The sequence below is a fragment of the Microcaecilia unicolor genome, chromosome 3 (genome assembly GCF_901765095.1).
Source record: "Microcaecilia unicolor chromosome 3, aMicUni1.1, whole genome shotgun sequence".
NCBI classification, from domain to species: Eukaryota; Metazoa; Chordata; class Amphibia; order Gymnophiona; family Siphonopidae; genus Microcaecilia; species Microcaecilia unicolor.
In genome coordinates, this window is record NC_044033.1 from 374,178,234 (window position 1) to 374,198,287 (window position 20,054).

Genomic DNA, 20,054 nt, shown 5'->3' on the forward strand with positions numbered 1-20,054 from the left:
ACCTCAGTATTTATTGTTCCTAATGGACCTCACTATTGCCAACCACTCCTGCTGCTTGGTATACGCCCCAGTTCACTGACTTGTTCCTCGTGTTCAGCAGACCCTTTGGAATTCATAAGAACAGCCATACTGGGTCAGACCAATGGTCCATCTAGCCCAGTATCCTGCTTCCAACAGTGGCCAATCCAAGTCACAAGTACCTGGGAGAAACCCAATTAGTAGCAACATTCCATGCTACCAATACTGGGGCAAGCAGTGGCTTCCCCCATGTCAATCTCAATAACAGACTATGGACTTTTCCTTCAGGAACTTGTACCATAACCGCTGTTACCACATCCTCTGGCAGCAAGTTCCAGAGCTTAACAATTCTTTGAGTGAAAAAATATTTCCTCCTATTTGTTTTAAAAGTATTTCTGTGTAATTTCCTTGAGTGTCCCATGGTCTTTGAAAGAGTGAAAAATCGATTCACTTTTACCCATTCACTTTGCACTTGCTCACATTAAACGTCATCTGTCATTTGGTTGCCTAGTCTCCCAGTCTCATAAGGTCCTCTTGCAATTTTTCACAATCCTCTTGCGATTTAACAATAATTTTTGAATAACTTTGTGTCATCAGCAAACGTAATTACCTCACCACTTATTCCCATCTCTAGATCATCTATAAATATGTTAAAAAGCAGCAGTCCCAGCAAAGATCCCTGGGGAACTCCACTATCTACCTTTCTCCATTGAGAATACTGATCATCTAACCCTACTCTCTGTTTTCTATCTTTTAACTAGTCCTTAATCCACAATATGATGTTACCTCCTTTGTGAAATGCGTTTTGAAAATCCAGATACACAATATCAACTGGCTCACCTTTATCTACATGTTTATTCATCCCTTCAAAGAAATATAGTACATTGGAGAGGCAAGATTTCCCTTGACTAAATCCATGTTGGCTTGGTCTCATTAATCCATGCTTATGTATATGCTCTATAATTTTGTCCTTTATAATAGTGTCTACCATTTTTCCTGGCACCAAACATCAGTCTCACCAGTTTATAATTTCCTGGATTATCTCTGGAACCTTTTTAAAAATTGGTATTACATTGGTCAATCTTCCGGTACCGTGCTTGATTTTAAAGATAAATTACATATTACTAATAATAGCTCAGCAAGTTCATTTTTCAATTCTATTAGTACTCTGGGATGTATACCATCCAGTCCAGGTGATTTGCTACTCTTCAATTTGTCAGATTGTCCCATTACATACTTCCAGGTTTACAGAGATTTGTTTCAGTTTCTCTAACTCATCAGCATTAAATACTATTTCTGGCACTAGTATCTCTCCCACATCTTCCTCGGTGAAGACCGAAGCAAAGAATTCATTTAATCTCTCCGCTATGGCCTTGTCTTCTCTGGGTGCCCCTTTTACCCATCAGTCATCTAGTGGTCCAACTGATTCTTTTACCAGCTTCTTGCTTCTAATAAACCTAAAAAGGTTTTTACTATATGTTTTTCCCTCCAATGCAATCTCCTTTTCAAAGTATTTGTTTGCCTTCCTTATCAGAGCAATAATGTTTTGGATTCATATCAATTTGGATTTCGGAAGGCACATAGTGTTGAATCACTGTTGGTCTCTACTGTTGATATGATTAAGAGGAAGATGAAGGATGGTACTTGTTTTTGTTTGGTTTCACTAGATATCTCTGGTGTCTTTAATTCAGTTGACTTAGAGCTTCTGCTTGTGAAATTGAAACAGGAATAGGTTGGCAGGTGATAAAAAGTTTCCAATCTTATTGTTTGGAAGAACTATGGTAGTGCATGCTGGCTCTCAGGCTTCTGAAATAGTAGTAGTGGAGCATGGTGTACCACAGGGTTCAACTCTATCGGCCTCTTTATTTAATATCTTTTTGGCACAGTTAGGTGCAGCGTTTGAATCTCTAGTAAAGGCTTGGGGTCATAGTTTGGATGACCAGTTGAGTTTCTATATAGAACGAGTGAGGAATTGGATGATGATGAATGGTTTGGCTTTGAATATTGCTAAAACCAAAGTAATGACTGTGGGAAGAAGTGAGTAAGATATCTGGCCTGATTGTGTGAACTTAGGGGATAGATATATTGTTGTGTAAAAAGACATGAGGTTATTAGGAGTTTATTTGATCATGTAATCATTATGAGTGAGAAAGTCTGTAAAGTAGTACAAACCGGGATTTTTTTCAGCTACGCCTCTTGCACAGATTAAGACCTATGTTATCTGCAGATGACTTCAGAACTGTTGTGCAAAGTTTGATATCATCTTGGTTGGATTATTGCAATGCCCTGTACCTTGGTTTATCATCTCCATGACTCAGGGAATTGCAAGTAGTACTGAATGCCACAGCATGACTTATTGTTGGTGTGTCAAATTTTCACATATATTACTGGTTCCTAAGAATTTGCATTGGCTACCAATTATTCAGCGCACCCAATATAAATTGTTGGTCTTAGCTCATAAAACTATTTATGCTGTTACCCCTTTTGTTCTGACCTGGTTTTACAGCCTGCCTCACTGACACAGACTACTCAATAATTACTGTGGATTCTTTTGGATTCGTATTAAGTAAATGAGACTTTTATTAGAGGTTCTATGATACACAATAATTAAGATATATACACAATGATTAAGCTATATAACTGAAAAGAAACAATACCTATCTATAGTTAAAAGGAAAGAATCATTACATCACTGGCCCCTACATCCAAGCAATGCTAGGAGTCTCTTGACAAGGAAAAGAAGCAATAATACACTATATATACATCACTGATCCTTACATCATCCAGGCTCTTATCATCAGCTGGGGGGGCCCTGTTCACAGCAAAAGCCAGGAGTTTCTTTGACCAGGAAATATGGTTCTCTGCGCAGTACATACGTTACTCACAGACAAGCTCCCAATTTCACTGACAAAAAAATCCCCTTTTATTAGGCTTAGAACTCATGCTGAAGTCTGGCTACGCCCCTGATGTGGTCACATGTTTCTCCATCCAGGTGGCCAGTGTGAGCTCAAAACATGCTCCACCTCCCTCTTCACATACCAAATTGATTAGAGCTGTGTCTTATCTTCTTCTACATTCCAAATCATTTTCACACAATACAGAATACACAATCATTTTAATGAGCGAGTGCACTGCCGGTCACTTAAACAGAGTTGAAAAGCAATCTCTAAAATCCTTCCATTATACCCTTTGTACTTTAAATGTGCTCAAACTGTACCATCCTAAAAGGCATTTAAGATCAGAAAACGCAACACGGCTGTCCTCGGATACAATGGTGCAGACACATACTGTTATAGGTCACTTGCGGCTTTGTAGTAATGTGATGAAATTTAAGAAACTTCTGAAAACACAGTTGTTTGTGGCTGCATTTTATTGAGATTTTGGAATGTTATGCTCTCTGATACAACATGAATTGAACTGTGATTTTGTATAAAAATGTCTGTATGTTAGATTTTATATAACATGATTATCTATGTTCTTTTTTAAATCACTTAGAGGGGCATAATTGAACGAAAATGTCTATCTCCATGGGCGTTTATCTCCGAGAACGGGTCCGTAAAGGGGCGGACCGAACTGTATTTTCGCAAAAAAATAGACGTCCATGTTTTATTCGACAATTTGTGAGCTGGGCGTTTTTGTTTTTCAGCGATAATGGAAAATGAAAGCGCCCAGCTCAAAAACGAATAAATCCAAAGCATTTGTTTGTGGGAGGGGCCAGGATTCATAGTGCACTGGTCCCCCTCACATGCCAGGACACCAACTGGGCACCCTAGGGGGCACTTTTACAATAACAAAAAAAAGGTAAAAGAGCTCCCAGGTGCATAGCACCCTTCCCTTGTGTGTTGAGCCCCCCAAATCCCCCTCAAAACCCACTGCCCACAAGTCTACACCATTATTATAGCCCTAAGGGGTGAAGGGGGGCACCTACATGTGGGTACAGTGGGTTTGGGGGGGTTGGACGACTAATAAGCATTAAGCAGCACAATTGTAACAGGTAGGGGGGATGGGCATGGGTCCACCTGTCTGAAGTCCACTGCACCCCCTAACAACTGCTTCAGGGACCTGCATACTGCTGCCAGGGAGGTGGGTATGACATTTGATGGTGAAAATAAAAAGTTGTGAAACATCATTTTTTTGTGGTGGGAGGGGGTTAGTGGCCACTGGGGGAGTCAGGGGAGGTAATCCCCGATTCCCTCTGATGGTCATCTGGTCATTTAGAGCACTTTTTTGGGACCTGTTCGTGTGAAAAAAGGGTCCAACAAAAGTGGCCTAAATGTTCGCTAAAAACGCCTTTATTTTTTCGATTATCGCCCTAACGCGTACATCTCTCCTCGGCCGATAACCACGCCCCAGTTCCACCTTCGCCACACTCCCATCAACTTTGTCTGCATCCGCGACGGAGTGCAGTTGAAAACGTCCAAAATCGGCTTTCGATTATACCGATTTATTCATTTTTGTGAGATAAACGTCTATCTCCCAATTTGGGTCGAAATCTAGGCGTTTTTCTCTTTCGATTATAAGGTGGCCTGTCAATTAAGTGGCATATACGTTTTTTAAATAAATGCATAAATAAATCAGCACTTTGCATTTGGCTTGCCATTCTTTATGCTGCTTTCCTATTATTTTCAGTCGGACCCTTCTTCCATTTTCTGAAAGATTTTCTTTTAGCTCTAATAGCTTCCTTCAACTCACTTTGTAACCATGCCAGCTGTTGTTTGGCCTTCCTTCTCCTTTCTTAATACATGGACTTTATTTGGCCTGGGCTTCCAGGATGGTATTTTTGAACAGCATCCACACCTGTTGTAAATTTTTGACTTTTTGCTCCTCTGAGTTTTTTCATTTTTACCCTTCTCCTCATTTTATCATATTCTCCTTTTTGAAAGTTAAATGCTAATGTATTGGATTTCCTGTGTTTACTTACTCCAGATTTTATATCAAATCTGATCGTGTTATGATCACTGTTATCAAGTGGCCCCAGCCCCATTACCTTCTGCACCAGATCATGCGCTCCACTATGGACTAGGTCTAGAATTGTTTGCCTCTTGTTGATTCCTGAACCAGCTGCTCCATAAAGCAATTCTTAATTACATCAAGGAATCTGACCTTCTTAGCATGCCCTGATGTTACATTTACCCAGTCAATACCAGGGTAATTGAAACCACCCATTATTATTATTATGTTATCCAGTTTGTTCGCCTCCCTAATTTCTGATAACATTTCTGCATCCATCTGTTCATTCTGGCTAGGTGGATGGTAGTACACTCCTATCAATATCCTTTTCCTCTTTACACATGGAATTTCTATCCATAGGGATTCCAAGATGTGTGTTGTGTGCTGCAGAATTTTTAGTCTATTATTCAATTCAAAGCCCTCCTTAACATATAATGCTACCCTCCACCAATTCTATCCACCCTTTCACTGCGATATAATTTGTACCCTGGTATGAGTGTCCCATTGGTATCTGATCATTTTTCACAAGTCTTAATGTTCCTAGATTGTTTTAAAGTCTCCTTTTAGCACCTTGATTATGCAGTCATTGATTTATTTATTTATAGCATTTATACCCCGCTCTTTCCCGCTCGATAGCAGGTTCAGTGTGACTTACAATGTAGGGGTACAAAGTATCACTGAGATGACACAATGTTTGGGTACAAAGTATCACAGGGTTAACACAATGTATGAGTACAAAGTGTCATAGAGGTAATACAAGGTATCAAAGAGGTAATACAATGTGTGGGTAAAAAAAGTCACAGAGATAATGCAATTGTATAGAGCAGGTCCAGATGAAGAGAAGTGGGGGGAGGATTAAAGCATGTTTAATGTTAGTAGTGTGGAATTGTGGTTGTAAATTAAATTGGGTCGTTGGGATAGGCTAGTTTGAAGAGGTATGTTTTCAGCAGCTTTCGGAAGCTTAGATGTTCATTTGTCGTTCGTATGAATCTTGGTATGGCGTTCCAAAGTTGGTTGCCTATAATGGAGAAATTGGATGCATAGTAGGTTTTGTATTTGAGAACTTTGCAATTAGGCAGGTGAAGATTGAGGTATGTTCGAGAAGATTTGGACCCGTTCCTAGCTGGGAGGTCGATTAGATTGGTCATGTAACTTGGAGATTCTCCGTGGAGGATCTTGTGGATCAGTGTGTGGGCTATGAAGCTTATTCGTTCCTTGATGGGGAGCCAGTGGAGTTTTTTTGCGAAGAGGTGTTGCTCTTTCGAATCGTGATTTACCAAAAATGAGTCTGGCTGCCGTATTTTGGGCGGTTTGAAGTTTTTTTTAGGATTTGGGCTTTGCAGCCAATGAAGATACTGATGCAGTAGTCAGCGTGGGTGAGTACTGTGGATTGTACCAAATTGCGGAACGTTTGATGCTATTTACTAGTTCAGAAAGTGCTCTCCACTAATGTATCACCTTTGTCTGTTTATGGTATCTGATCTTATCTACAGTGATATTTATTGTGAGGAGGTCCAGGATAGAACCCCTATTAATCACAGGAAAAGTCCCAAAGGGGAGGGGTCAGGTTTCCTGGGGTATAGGGCTGTCCATTAAAGGAAGGAGGGGCTCCCGGCTGCCTAGAGGGGCGGAAGTAGAGAGGTGGGACAAATATCAGGAGAAGGAAGGGAAAGCCAAATGGAGTGAGAACCATTCAGACCAAGGAGAGCCCAGCAGAAATGGAGGCAGAAGGAACCAGCTCGCGCGGACTTGAAGAATTCGGGACCCATATCACAGAGGAAGCCATGGAGCTAAGTTTTTGAATATTTTTCTTTTCTTTTACCATGGACTAAAGCCTTTGTAGAAGCATCTGGAAATTGTTTTTGGCAGCCGTGGATGGGCCAGTGTGAAAAAGCAAACACTGAATGGGAGGTGGCTGCCCAGCCCTGGCAAAGAAGAGCCAGGGCTGTATTTCCTTTTGGGACTGTGATATTATTTATACTACTGCAAAGGACCTTTAATTATATTTTGATAAGAGAAATTACTCGAGGAACTTGGGCACAAAAATAGAAAAAGCAGAGTCTGAAGGGTTTTTTAAAGGGAAAGAAAGGGGGGGATTCCCCCTCCCCCAAAGTGCAGGGATTCTTGAAAGGAGAAGAATCCTGACCTACATGGAGTCCTGGAAAGGGGAGGGAGGCTGGAAAGAGATACAAAACTACAAGCACAGTTCTGTAGAATAGAGCTTAAAGACTCTGAGGAGAGTACTGTAGGGGGAACAAGCCCTCTGAGGACCAAGCTGTGTTTGTCAATGTATGTGAACTTAGAACTTTATTTATAATGGGACCTCCGTGCAGAACTCCGGGGGAGGGAAGGGGAGTAAAAAATTCTCCAGGACACCTTTAACATACATCTTAATAACTGATTTGTTTTATTGCAAGCAATCATTGACTTGTAGGGATCCTGCAAGCCCCCTCCCTACCCATCTTCAAATCCTTGCTCAAAGCCCACCTCTTCAATGTCGCTTTCGGCACCTAACCATTGTACCCCTATCCAGGAAATCTAGACTGCCTCAATCTTCATTGACTGCACTTTTTGTCCTTTAGATTGTAAGCTCCTTTGAGCAGGGACTGTCCTTCTTTGTTAATTGTACAGCGCTGCGCAACCCTGGTAGCACTTTAGAAATGTTAAATAGTAGTAGTAGATGAGAACAGCTGGAGGTAAGAAGCTGACTAAAGGACAAACTCACTGCCAAAAGCACCCACACCCGTGACATTATATACAGCTATAACCATAAAGTTCTTAGCAGTTCACACTTTCATCAAGAGACTAGGACAACTCCCAGGAGTTATAAAAGTTGAGTTAAACAAAAATCCAATTACTCTAATTATTTAGCCAAGAAAAACTTCTGAAACAGATAAGTTTTGAGATTCCTCATAAATAAAGCAATAATATGAGTAAAACATATTGAAAATTATTGCCAAAATTTAGGGGCTTGATATGCTCCCAACGTTTCATGAATTTTCAATCTCTTACAACCTTTAACAGAAGGAAAACTAAAAGGAGAATTGGACTGATTTCTGTCTAATATCTAGGTTGTTTTAATGTGGCATCATCCTTTGTCACATTTTCTGCATTGAACTATATAAACTACATTAGAGGAACCACTTGTTGGTTTCTCTCAGGGGGCAAAAAGTGTTGGTTTTGCTTATACCATGACAGTAATAAACCTCACTCCTAAACCAGGGTATAGGGATTATGATTTCAGTTTCTCAAATTTACTCCTAATACTAGCTATAGCATTTATTTGTATCATGCCAAAAACAGTCTGTACCTAGAGTTCATAAGATGTGCTTATTTTAAAAGCACTATTCATTTTTTAGGCATTCATAAAACCTGGCACTTAGACACCCACACTGCATGGATATCTAAATCCCAATTTTACAATGTCAGGATATGAACTTTCATAACAGAAGAACATGCATCTAGCAAGAATGGTCTGGGTATGTTTTGCATGGTACTTGGGTGGCTGAAACAATGGATGTTCCTTCCCCATTGCAGAAGGGAAAAAAACATCCATGTCGTAAAGCAAAGACAGCTGGAGTTAGGTCAAGGCGACCCTTTAAGGAAAGAGCAGCCATGTTTGCACTTACCCTGTGTTAACAGCAAAACATAAAACAGGGTAAGTGTAAATCCAGAGCAGTAAATGCAGGGAGCATGCTCAGTAAGTACCACCCTCGATTAGTGGTCTCACTGAAGCTGTCTTTAAACAGTCTATTGACCACTGCTGTATTGGTTTCTCCAATATCATTTTTAAGGCCTTAAAAATCAAAACAGAACATGGATCTAAAACACATGATATGTTATTTAATCTGGTAATCACTTCAATGATCTGTTCAGATGTTATTTGATCAAAATATGTCTCTGGCCATATTCATACTAGGCTAAAAGCCCACCTTTTTGAGGTTGACTGATTTTAACTTCTAACTCCTATTCACTTTATGCAGTACTCGTGTTTGTTTTAATCATTCCCACAACACTTAATTCCCTTATTTGTCTTGATTAGATTGTAAGCTCTGCTGAGCAAGGACTGTCTCATACGTGTTTAGGTACAGCGCTGCGTACTTCTAGTAACACTATACAAATGATTAGGAGTAGTAAAATATACCCATTGTACTGTCTTTGGAACCAGAAACACATAAAACAAGCTAGTAATTCTTTGAATTTTATTACAGAAAGCCTTTGCAAAATCTTGTGAGGAAATTATGGGCTTCTTTTACAAAGCCACACTAGCGATTCCTGCACGGCAAATGAGAGGAAACCCATTCAGCTCCTATGGGCTTCCACCCAATTGCTATGCAGGAATCGCTAGCATGGCTTTGTAAAAGAAGCCCTATTTTATCTTTTATAGGCATTAACAATTTATTTGAGGTTAATTTCTTAACTAAAGTGAAGAGATCCTTATTCTCCATAGGCAAAGTTATTAATTTTTAAATTAAAATATTCTTTTTTGTAACTAAACTTAGGGGCTTTTTTTTTTTTTACTAAAGCTTAGAGCACACTAACTCCCTGATTTACAAAAATTGCCAAAAATTATGTGCACAAATTTAGGCGCATTCCCAATTTGTGCACACAATTTAATAGATAATGAGCCAATTAGTGCCAATAATTGGCTTTTTAACAAGCAATTACTGGCACTAGTTAGATTTAACTGGGACCAATGCATGTAAAGTAAGGCACGGGATCTGCGCCTGAAATTTACATGCGGTCCAAAAAAAAGGGCAGGGAAATGGGAGGGTCATGAACGTTTTAGGATGGAATGGGGGCATGGCTTTGAGCTACATGCGTAATTACAGAATTGTGCTCTGCATGTAAATTTAGGCACGGCCTTTGCATTATGATTTCATTGATGCAAACGGCCATGCCCAAATTTATGCATGATCCTCCGCTTAAGCGTGTATTCTACAAACCATGCCGAACTTTAGGTGTGGCTTACAGAATACTATTTACATGGATATGTTTCGGAGTCGATTATTTAGGCGCCATATATAGAATGCAGCCTTAAATGCTAAGAAGCCCATTTTATACCAACGTGCTTCTTAGAATTTAGCGTATGCCAAGCTTTAGTAAAAGGGCCCTTTAATATTCAATATTGTTCTAATTTCATAGAGAAGCTAGGTGTATTTGCCACATAGGTTCAAGTTGTCTTAAATTCCTGTTTTTCATTCTTCAGTTCTTTAAAAAACCAGGGAGAAATCAATCTTCTCTGAGTCACTTTTTCCTTGGTGTCACTTGATTAACCGATTCTCATAATGATGAACCCCATTTATCAACTGCCTCAGATAATGTCTGCTCTGATCAATCTTGCAACATAGGATACCACTTTCGTTTGAGGTCTTCAATTTCATATGTGCCCCGAAACATACTTTTGATCTCAGCTTTTGAGCAATGATGAATGATCTCAATCCTAAACTGCATGCTAACTGCATGCTAAATAGTGCACGGTCTGCCAAGGAACAGTCCTTGCTATATGTCTTATATATTCATAATCAATAATTTTCTAGTTCACAAAAATCATGCCCATGAGTGTGTCCTGCATTGTGTGTAGGATAATACAATAATTGATGCAACCTGATATTAAAAGTACTTGAAGAAAATCTGATACTGTGTGATCCTGACCTGCAAAATCTATATGTAGGTTAAAATCACCTAATCAAATAGTTTATACTTCTGGAGGGCATATTAGCTGAACAGTTTCAACTAAAAATGAATAATCTGCATAAAGTGATCCAGGAGGACAATTACATCACTACTGTACTAAAAAGACCTCCTTCTTTCTTTCCCACTCTTGGCTGAGAATAAGCTATATATCCAGTAGGACAAATATGATTAATAATGACAGTATCCAATTCTGCAATAAAAACAATATCTAATTTTAATTCTATAATCAAGTCATGAATAATATAGCAAATTAAATTTCTTACTGATCTAGAATGTAATAGATCTACCTTCTTTGTACTTTGTTTAAAACAATATCTCATAAAGATAGACAATGTAATATCCAATCTGATCTGTGCTGTTTCTGAGGGATGGATAAAGTTTCAGATCTGCTTTGACCTGTTGTAACTATCAGATTACAGGCTTCCATTATATTTAACTAGTTTCTATAATATAAAACATTTTGGGCGCTTATCCAGCTTCCTGGAGAGTGGAAGAAAATGTGGTGCATAGTTGGTCAGTCAGTGTTTTGTTGGTGATTTTGCATGCCAGGATTTCAATTGTTGAGGATTTGTGTTTAGTGACAGGTTCTGCTGTGAAGTAGGATTTGTATATTATTGTAATGCCTCCTCCCTTTCTTTTGGTTGTGTTGATATGTATTATTTTGAATCCTGGTGGGCATGTCTAGTAGTGCAGGGTCATCTTCAAGGTGCAGCCATGTTTTAGTTATGAGAAGTAGTCTGAGTTGTTCCATTTCTAAACAGTCTCTTAGTAGTGTTGTCTCACATTTATGTAACCTATTTGTATTGGGATATACATGTTGTGTTTAATGTTGGTGTTTTTAACAGTTTGTAGTTGACTGTGTGGCCTGCCTGGTTTGCTGTTGTGGTTTTGTTGGATGTTGTTCATGTTTGGTTTCATGTTGCTGGTTGTTTGTTTGGCCACTGCGTTGTTGTTTAGATGATGATTGGGCTCTTTCAGTTGTTGGAGTGGGCATCTTCTTCCTGTGATGCATACTGGTATTGTGTTCCATTCTGTTGGAGTTATTGCTGCTATCCCCATTATCCACATTGTTATTGTATAGAAGATCCATGCCCTTAGGTTGGTCATTTTTGGGGGTTACTTCTGGCTTGGGGGTGCTTGCGTGTGAATATGTGTATGGTTGGGCTCTGAGGTGCTTGTGTGTTGCTTGGGGCTGTTGCTTTTTTTTTTTCTTTTACCTTGGCTAGGAGTTTGCCTGCATCAATGCCAATGATCAGATAGAAGAGAGGTAGCTAGTACACAAAAATAATACCTGCAGCAGTGAGAAATGTCCTTCAGTAACAGTCAAGTCTAAAAGATAAATGAGCAGTGGAAGTTCTTGCTCAGAGAGTGGAGGACACAGTGGCTAATCATGGCAGCCAAGAGCAGCAGCATAGGGGGTGCAGCATCACCCCCAGGTGAGAGGTCTTGGTTCTAGGCTGCTGTTCAACGGTGGGTCGTGCTACTCTGAATAGGGTGCCTGCAACTTCATGTAAGGTGCCTGCAGTATGGGTGGTGGGCCATCCAGAACTGGGCTCTCGCAGAGCACAGACCCCAACCCCTAATAGCAGCTTACCTTTCGCGGTTCAACTGCATCCAGTGTTTCCGCATGTTGCCGAGCGTGGTGAGGGTGAGACTACTTTATTAGCACTGATGGCAATAGCCTCTCAGTGATACTTAGAGGAACTACATCTTGACTGGCAAAGTAACAGACATCAGAGAAAGGTGTTTCTGTCTCTCTGTCTTTCAGGTCAACTCCATCTGCTCTCTGACCCTCCCTTGCCCAGCAAGAGTGTATGATTATAGAGGACATCATATCACTTGTAAAACAGTTCTCTGATTGGATGAGCTGGGCACACAAAGACTTTCTTGCATGGGGTATGTATGTGGACAGTAGATGGTAAAGCTTTGGTCCACTAGGATCACTGAGCTAACCAGATGGTAATTGTCATAGTATCAGCTACAGGTATGCTTGCCCTGTAGATGATATAATGAGGCCCTGGCTTTGCAGATGGCCCTCCTTATCTGAGCTGATACTGCTGGTGCGTTACAAAAGATGGCCAACAAAGATGATCACATACCAAAGTCAGTGTAACTCTCTTTCTGTAGGTTTCACACCAGAGAGAGACAATGCAGATGCCCCTTGGAATGTCAGTGTCCAGTGCTGCAGGAAGTCTTGTAACTGCCATGATAGTACAGTATTGTCCTAAAAAGATGGTTCCTGGCCTAGTCAGAGTTTGGCTCATAGGCCTCACTCAGTTAGGCAATGCAGGCCTTATGCATATAAACAGGTATGGGCAATGTATCCCAGTACAATAGAAATAGTCAATCTCTCTTTTTCCACAGCCATCTACCCCAGTCTTAAGTCACTATGATGTTGATTGATGACAGATGGGTAGACAAAAAGCACATGGATTAAGGGGGTGACCAATCCAGATCCCTCCAGTGGAGTGCTACATAAAATGAGTAACATTCTATAACCTAGACGACTCCAGAAGCAGGTATAAATCCCAGTGTTGATATTGGTGGACGTAAAGGTAAATTCACCTTCTGAAATTGAGAATGCATGTATATCTTTTTGCCCCAGCCAAAATACAGCTCCTTGCCATGTGCATATACTCTAGTTTTGGTCGTGTACACCCTGGCTTTCTAAAAATGGGATTTAGATGTGTATGCAAAATACATGTCTAAATACCGGTTTTGATCATCATGACATTTTTATGAGCCTCATGCCTCCTTTGGTTAGGGACTGTACAGTCTTAGTATACACTGATTCTTATAAATGAGCTCATGGGCATGGAAGAGGAGTTCCTCATGTCATTACATATCTCTTCATTATACACAAATATTCCTCAGGATGAGGTGATTGAATTGATAAACTATGAAACTTTCTGAACTGGATTATGCTGTTGGGCAAGTTTCTTCTTTTTTATTTATTTACTAGTAAAAAAAAAAGGCCGTTTCTGAAAGAAATGAAATGGGCGCTAGCAAAGTTGTCCTCTAATGGCAATTATGTTTTTAAGGAAACTGTTAGGAGAGAGCATGTGTGAGTGAATCAGAGTGTGTCATTGAGAGTCAGAATATGTGTGTCTGTCTGTGTGAGTGAGTGTAGTGTGTGGCCCATGTGCACCAATTATGCTCTCTCCCCTGCATTCATCCATATACAGCAACGTCCTCTGTGCCCTGCCCCCTTCATCCATCCATGTGCAGCATCTCTCCCCTGCCCCCTCCATTCACCGTGGTGCAGCAATTCTCCTCTGTCCCTTGCCCTGCCCCCCTACATGTGCATCAACTCTGCATTCTCCCCTGGCCTCTCCTCCATCCACCCGTATCCAGGGCCCCCTCCCTCCATCTCTCCCCCCTCTGAGTTCCAGGCCCCCTCCTTACCTCTCTCTCTGTGTGCCCTCCCTGTTCCAGGCCCCCCTCCCCTCCCAGTTCCAGGACCCCCTCCCTCCCCTTCGAGTTACATGCCCCCCATTCTCATTTGAGTTCCACACCCCTGTGCCTCCCTCCCTCCCCTTCGAGTTCCAGGACGCCCCTCCTCCGACTTCCACGCCTCCCTCCCTCTCTCTCACTCTCTGCCCTCCAAGCACGACCTGTCCTCCAGCAACCCCTCGCCTTCCTAAGTGCTGGCTGTATTTTAAAAACTTCTTACCTTGGGGTGCGGCGTCCACAGTGAAGGCAAGCGGCGCTTCAAACTGCCTTCGCATGTGTCTCAGCTCTGCTCGCCTTCACTGTGGATGCCGCACCCCAAGGTAAGAAGTTTTAAAATACAGCCAGCACTTAGGAAGGCGAGGGGCTGCCAGAGGACAGGTCGTGCTTCGAGGGAGGGAGGCACGGGGGCGCAGAGTTCCCTCAAGGGCGGGGCGATTACGAACACTACATGGCTTCAGGCTTCACAGCTTTACTGCCATGGAGTCAGCTTCAGAACGTTGGAGGTGCAAATTATTAGATAAGTTTAAATCATTATATCAAGGATTTACACTTGTTCAGGAAAGTGTTATAACAATCACGATATTACAGAAATATTAAATAGTACATACAGCTTAACACTCAAGTCCACATTATTGGATTCCAGGATTAATGAAAAGAGGAATATAAGGCAAACTTTGCACCTAAGACGGAACTGGTATTAAATAATTCTAATTACTCCCCTCAAGATCTTTTTGAGGCAACAAAGGATGTTAAATAAGAGGGTTCCATGAATACATATTTAACTGCATTATATTTTACTATACATTTACAAGGAAATCTCAAATAGAATGTTCACCCTAACTGCAAAACAGCAGATTTCAAAATCAAAAATTGTTTCGGTCTTTGCTGGGTTTCCCTCGAAACGTCAGGAAACAAAAGCATTTTTAAACCCCAGAATAATTTCTCTTTATTCTTAAAAAAACATTTGGAAGAGCCACTGTTTGTCAGGTAACAAAGCCACGGTAGCTACCAAAGTTGCCGCCGGGGCTAATTCAGTTCCGAGGTTTCCAACAAAGCAGAAACATCAATAGTATTTTGTTGTTGTTGTTGAACTAATTCTTTCTTCGGAATATAATATACTTCAGTAAATGGAGGTAAATTTTCTTCAGGTATTCCCAGGATTTCTTGTAGGTAACGTTCTAATTTTTCCATTGGTTTCACCATTGCCACCCTTGGAAAGTTCATAAACCTGAGATTGTGATTTCTCATATAATTTTCAAACATTTCCGATTTATACCTTAGATTTGAAATATCTTTTATCATTCATGTTTGTACATTTTCCATATTTGTTAAATTCTTTTCAACAATTTCAAATCGTTCAAAGATTTAATGTCACTATCATTTTTATACATTCTCTGTTCAACCAAGGCAATTTTCTGTAAAACGTTATTTGTTTGAACAAGAAAAGTTTGTCCTAATTGGGAAACTAAGTCCCACAATGAATCTAATGTTAACTCTGCCGGTTTTTGAAGCAATTCACGGGGGGCAATCACCAAGGATTCAGGAGCCTTCTCTTGTTCTGTGCCTTGTTGACCTGCTTCCATTGTTGTAGGGACACTCTCTCTGGGGAGCTCTAACAGCCCCTCTACCTCTCTCTCACTTCGATGATGTAGAGCTTCACTCGATCCTGGGCCCAAACCGCACCCTGGCGGCAGCCCCGTCGATCTTGAGAGGGGAGAGCTAGTCCTCTGTGGTTGCGGGGGCGGAGCTCTGCTATCGGTGCTCAGCGTCGTCTCAAACCCAGGGGACGCCGAGAGTTCCTCCAGCAAGCCGGCATCCCCTATGGGACCGCTCCCGATCTGCAAACTTGGTGTGGAAGAGGAAGAGGGGAGAAGCGAATCACAGGGAGGTTACAGAAACAAAGGTGAAATGATGTGCATGGGATGGGGGAAAGGGAAATGGGACTTGATATACTGCCTTTCTGAGAATTTTTGCAACTATATTCAAAGCGGTTTACATATATTCAGGTACTTATTTTGTACCAGGGACAATGGAGAGTTAAGTGACTTGCCCAGAGTCAGAAGGAGCTGCAGTGGGAATCAAACTCAGTTCCCCAGGATCAAAGTCCACTGCACTAACCACTAGGCCACTCCTCCAAAGTGGAGGTGCAGTGTGGGGATGGTATATGGACACAGAGGGGCAATGCCAGACACAGAAGAGAGATGTTGTTCAACACAGGGGGAGATGATAGAGAGACAGAGAGGTGATGATGGATTTGGGGATATGATCATAGGGGAGATAATGGATAGGAAAGTGGAGGGACACAAAAGGGAGATGCTGAACATGGGAGATGACAGGGACACAGAAATGGAAAACGGATGCTGCACACGGAGAGAGAAGAGAAGTCAAATGGACAGGAGAACCTGATGACTTAAGAGAATACAGAGAGAAGCAGAAACCAGAATCTGAGACCAACATGATTTAAAAAATACAATGACCAGGAAACAAAAAGTAGAAAAAATAATTTTATTTTCCATGTTTTGATTAGAGTATATCAGATTTGAAATGTACATCTTGCCAGAGTTAGTGTTAAACATAGCTGGGGCACAGGACAGAAATTGGGGAGGCTACTGTTGTTGTTATGCATCCAACTAGCTATGTGCCTAACAAGCTCACATAACTTAAGCTCCGTATCCTCAACATAAGAGTCAAACAGAAAAAATAACTGGATATCATCTGCATACATTCTCTAATACATATCCAGGCTCTTCAACCGCCCATGCAAGGGAACCAAATACAAGTTAAACAATACTGCCAACAACACTGAGTCTGAGTCTTGTGGGATGCTGACAACCAGGAAAGCTAACACGGAAATCTTACCACCCACCTTTACTTCCTGGTTCCTCTCTGCCAAAAAGCACAAAACCACTCCAAAACTGTTCTCCGTATTCCAAACATCTGGAGCCGCTCTATCAAAATACTATGATAAACTGAATTGAAAGCAGCTGAAATATCTTAAAAAAAAAACATCAGAAAATTTTTACTCTGAATCAAACCCTATCAAACACATCCACTGCAGATAACGAAGATTCAGTCTTATGGGCCTTCTGAAACCAATACTGGTATGGATCCAGTACACCACCCCTTGTCAAATACTCATCCAGCTTCCTCAAAACCACACATGCTAACACCTTGGCCAAAACCGGCAAAGAAGAAACAGGTTGATAATTACTTAGCACATTTGGATCTAATGTAGCCACTTTGGACCACCACACTGTAGCCACTTTGGACCACCACCAGATTGCAAAGAAGAATTAATAATTACTGTCAAAGGCAATGCAATTAAAGCTTGCATTTGCTGCAACACCAATAGTGTTTATGTAACATTATACAATGCAGCGTGCAGTATACATATGTATTTGCTGTGCCCCACTGATTATTTTTTTGTTTTTTAAAATCATCTATATCATCTAAAAATAAGTTTACCTATCAGCCAATTTTTGCAAGTTTGGCGACTATGTTCATCAATGGATGATTCTGAGGTGCATGCTAATGACCTTAGAAAATTTTTTGAATCATGGATATCCTCCTATGATTATGAAATTAGCAAACAGATGGGCAAAACATGTATACAGAGATTGTTAGATTACAGGATGTGGGACAATAATGAACAGCTTACCTATGTGCTCACTTTTATGATAGACACATCCCACACTGCAGATATTCTGAAGAAATATTGGTGTGTGTTATCTACCCGAGTTGTGTTCTCAGAATTGCCTATACTAGGGGATGGAGTTTGGGAGAGAAATTAACACACACTTTACCTGTTCATATGCCAGAAAATAGGGGTCATTAAAAGTTCAACAATTGCAGTTGGTGTGAAAGTATGATTGAAGGGGTACGGCAGAATCTGTTAAGAGTTTATGACATCACAGCTCAGTAATCTAGAATCTGTGACTTTTTCTTTGTGGTTTATATAATCACTAGTAAAAAAGGCCCGTTTCGGTAGGCAATGAAACGGGCGCTAGCAAGGTAATCCCCCACCCTCCCTGTCTCGCTCTGTCCCCTCCGAGACCCACGCCTCCCTCCCTTCCTTCCAAGTTCCAGACCCCCCTCCCTCCCTTCCAGTTCAAGGCCCCCTCCCACCGAGTTACAGACTCCCCCCTCCTTCCGATTTCAACACTCTCCCGCTCCGCGTTACTGACCCCTGGACCCCCCTGCCGCGACCCTCCCTTTCCGCCAAAACCCCTCCCCCGCTGCCATCGCGTACCTGTGCTGACGGGGGACCTCAACCCCCGACAACTGAAGTCCTCTTCTCGTCTGCGCCGGCGTTGCTTGCTGAATGGTCTGATCAAGTTTCTGTGCATGTGTCTGATGTCAGACGCACGCACAGAAACTTGATCAGATCATTCAGCAAGCAACGCTGCGGCAGCCGAGAAGAGGACTTCGGCTGTCGGGGGCTCCCGTCAGCACAGGTACGCGACGGAGTTGGCTCGCGCTGCTATGTTGTGATTGGGCACTGTCGCTGCTGACGCACCCGGAAGTGGGAGACGTAATCATTTCAGGAGATGGATACAGAAGAACGAATGCCTCAAGGCTTATGTCCACGCAGTCAGCTTCAGAACGTTGAAGGTGCGTTTTATTATATAGGATTTGTCTATGTTGCTTAGTATACTCGGGGAGAACTCAAAGACCTGCATTTGAATGAGCACAAAAGCCAAATTCATATGGGTTATGAGACTGCTCCGCTGGTCTCTCACTGACAAGCGGTGCAACACACATGGAAAGACATTAGGTGGCAAATAATTGACTGGGTTCAATATCACCCTTGGAAGGAATTCAAGCTCGACTTCTTGCCTATCAGAAACAATTTTGGATACAGAAAATAAAGACAACTCACCCGGGAGAAACTGGATTGGACTACCCTGCTCTGATTGGTGGTCAGCTGATGACGCTTGCCAGTTTAGATTGGATGATTCAAATTGGAAATTTATATTTTAGGTGATGCCATTTTCTAGTTTGTGGAGTAAATGTACCTGTATACAATATGTAAGCCGCATTGAGCCTGCCATGAGTGGGAAAGCGCGGGGAACAAATGTAACAAAAATAAAAATAAAATTCAGGTTAAGTGGATGGTGAAATAGAGTGTATGCTATTTTATTTTTAGTACAGAAATATATTATACAGTACACTTGATCTATATTGTTTTTTTTTTTCCAGTTAAGGTTAAAAGCTGCACCCTGAAGCAGAGTCATCACGCTTGAAACATGAATGCATTGGTACTTCTCTTGCTCTTTGCTAAGATCTAAAAAGCCACACTTAAGTTCTGGTCTTTTTAATGTAGTATGAGCCATAAAATTCTACTGTCTTTCTCCTTCTAATAATCATCCATCTCCCTCCATCCCCTTCAGCCTATCACTGGAAAGCATTTATGATTCCACTGTATTTTCTAGTATTACCCTTTTTATTTCACTCTATTCTGAGCTTAGGAATGGTGTGTTAACTTCTGAAACACGGCCAAGAAATGTATTAAGTTACTCTAATAAAAAGGTATCACCTTGTAATATTTTATTTATTAACCTTTCTCTCTGTGCATTTAAGTGGACTAACATGACAACCACATTTCCTCATCCAAGAGTAGAGAAGACGATGATCATATTTCCCATCTTGCTGATATTCTGACACTTATGCAAATGGAAGGCAAGGGGAAAGCAGAAATGTTTGCTCCCATTACACCTTGTTAGCTTTCCAGGAAAGGTAAGAGTTCCACACAATAGCAACACACTGGACAACAGCCAACCTGAGAAGTGAGAAGGACGAGAAAAGATTGATGTGAGGAACAATGGGACCACAATGGAAACAAAATGCAAATGAAATGGCCCTCCTTTTTACCCTTCATTCTCTCTAGTTGCTCCCCCCTCCACCGTATCTTGATCATATTTTAATATTTTTGCTTT

General features: G+C 41.2%; 1 protein-coding gene across 1 annotated transcript in view; it reads right to left on the minus strand.

The window, feature by feature from the left end:
- Positions 1 to 19,640: 19,640 nt before the first annotated feature.
- Positions 19,641 to 20,054, minus strand: part of MPV17 (mitochondrial inner membrane protein MPV17) — a 146,088-nt gene continuing 145,674 nt past the window's right edge. Inside the window, 1 exon segment of the mRNA XM_030198599.1 lies at positions 19,641 to 19,897. Coding sequence (XP_030054459.1) covers positions 19,828 to 19,897 — 70 coding nt within the window. The 3' untranslated portion in view covers positions 19,641 to 19,827.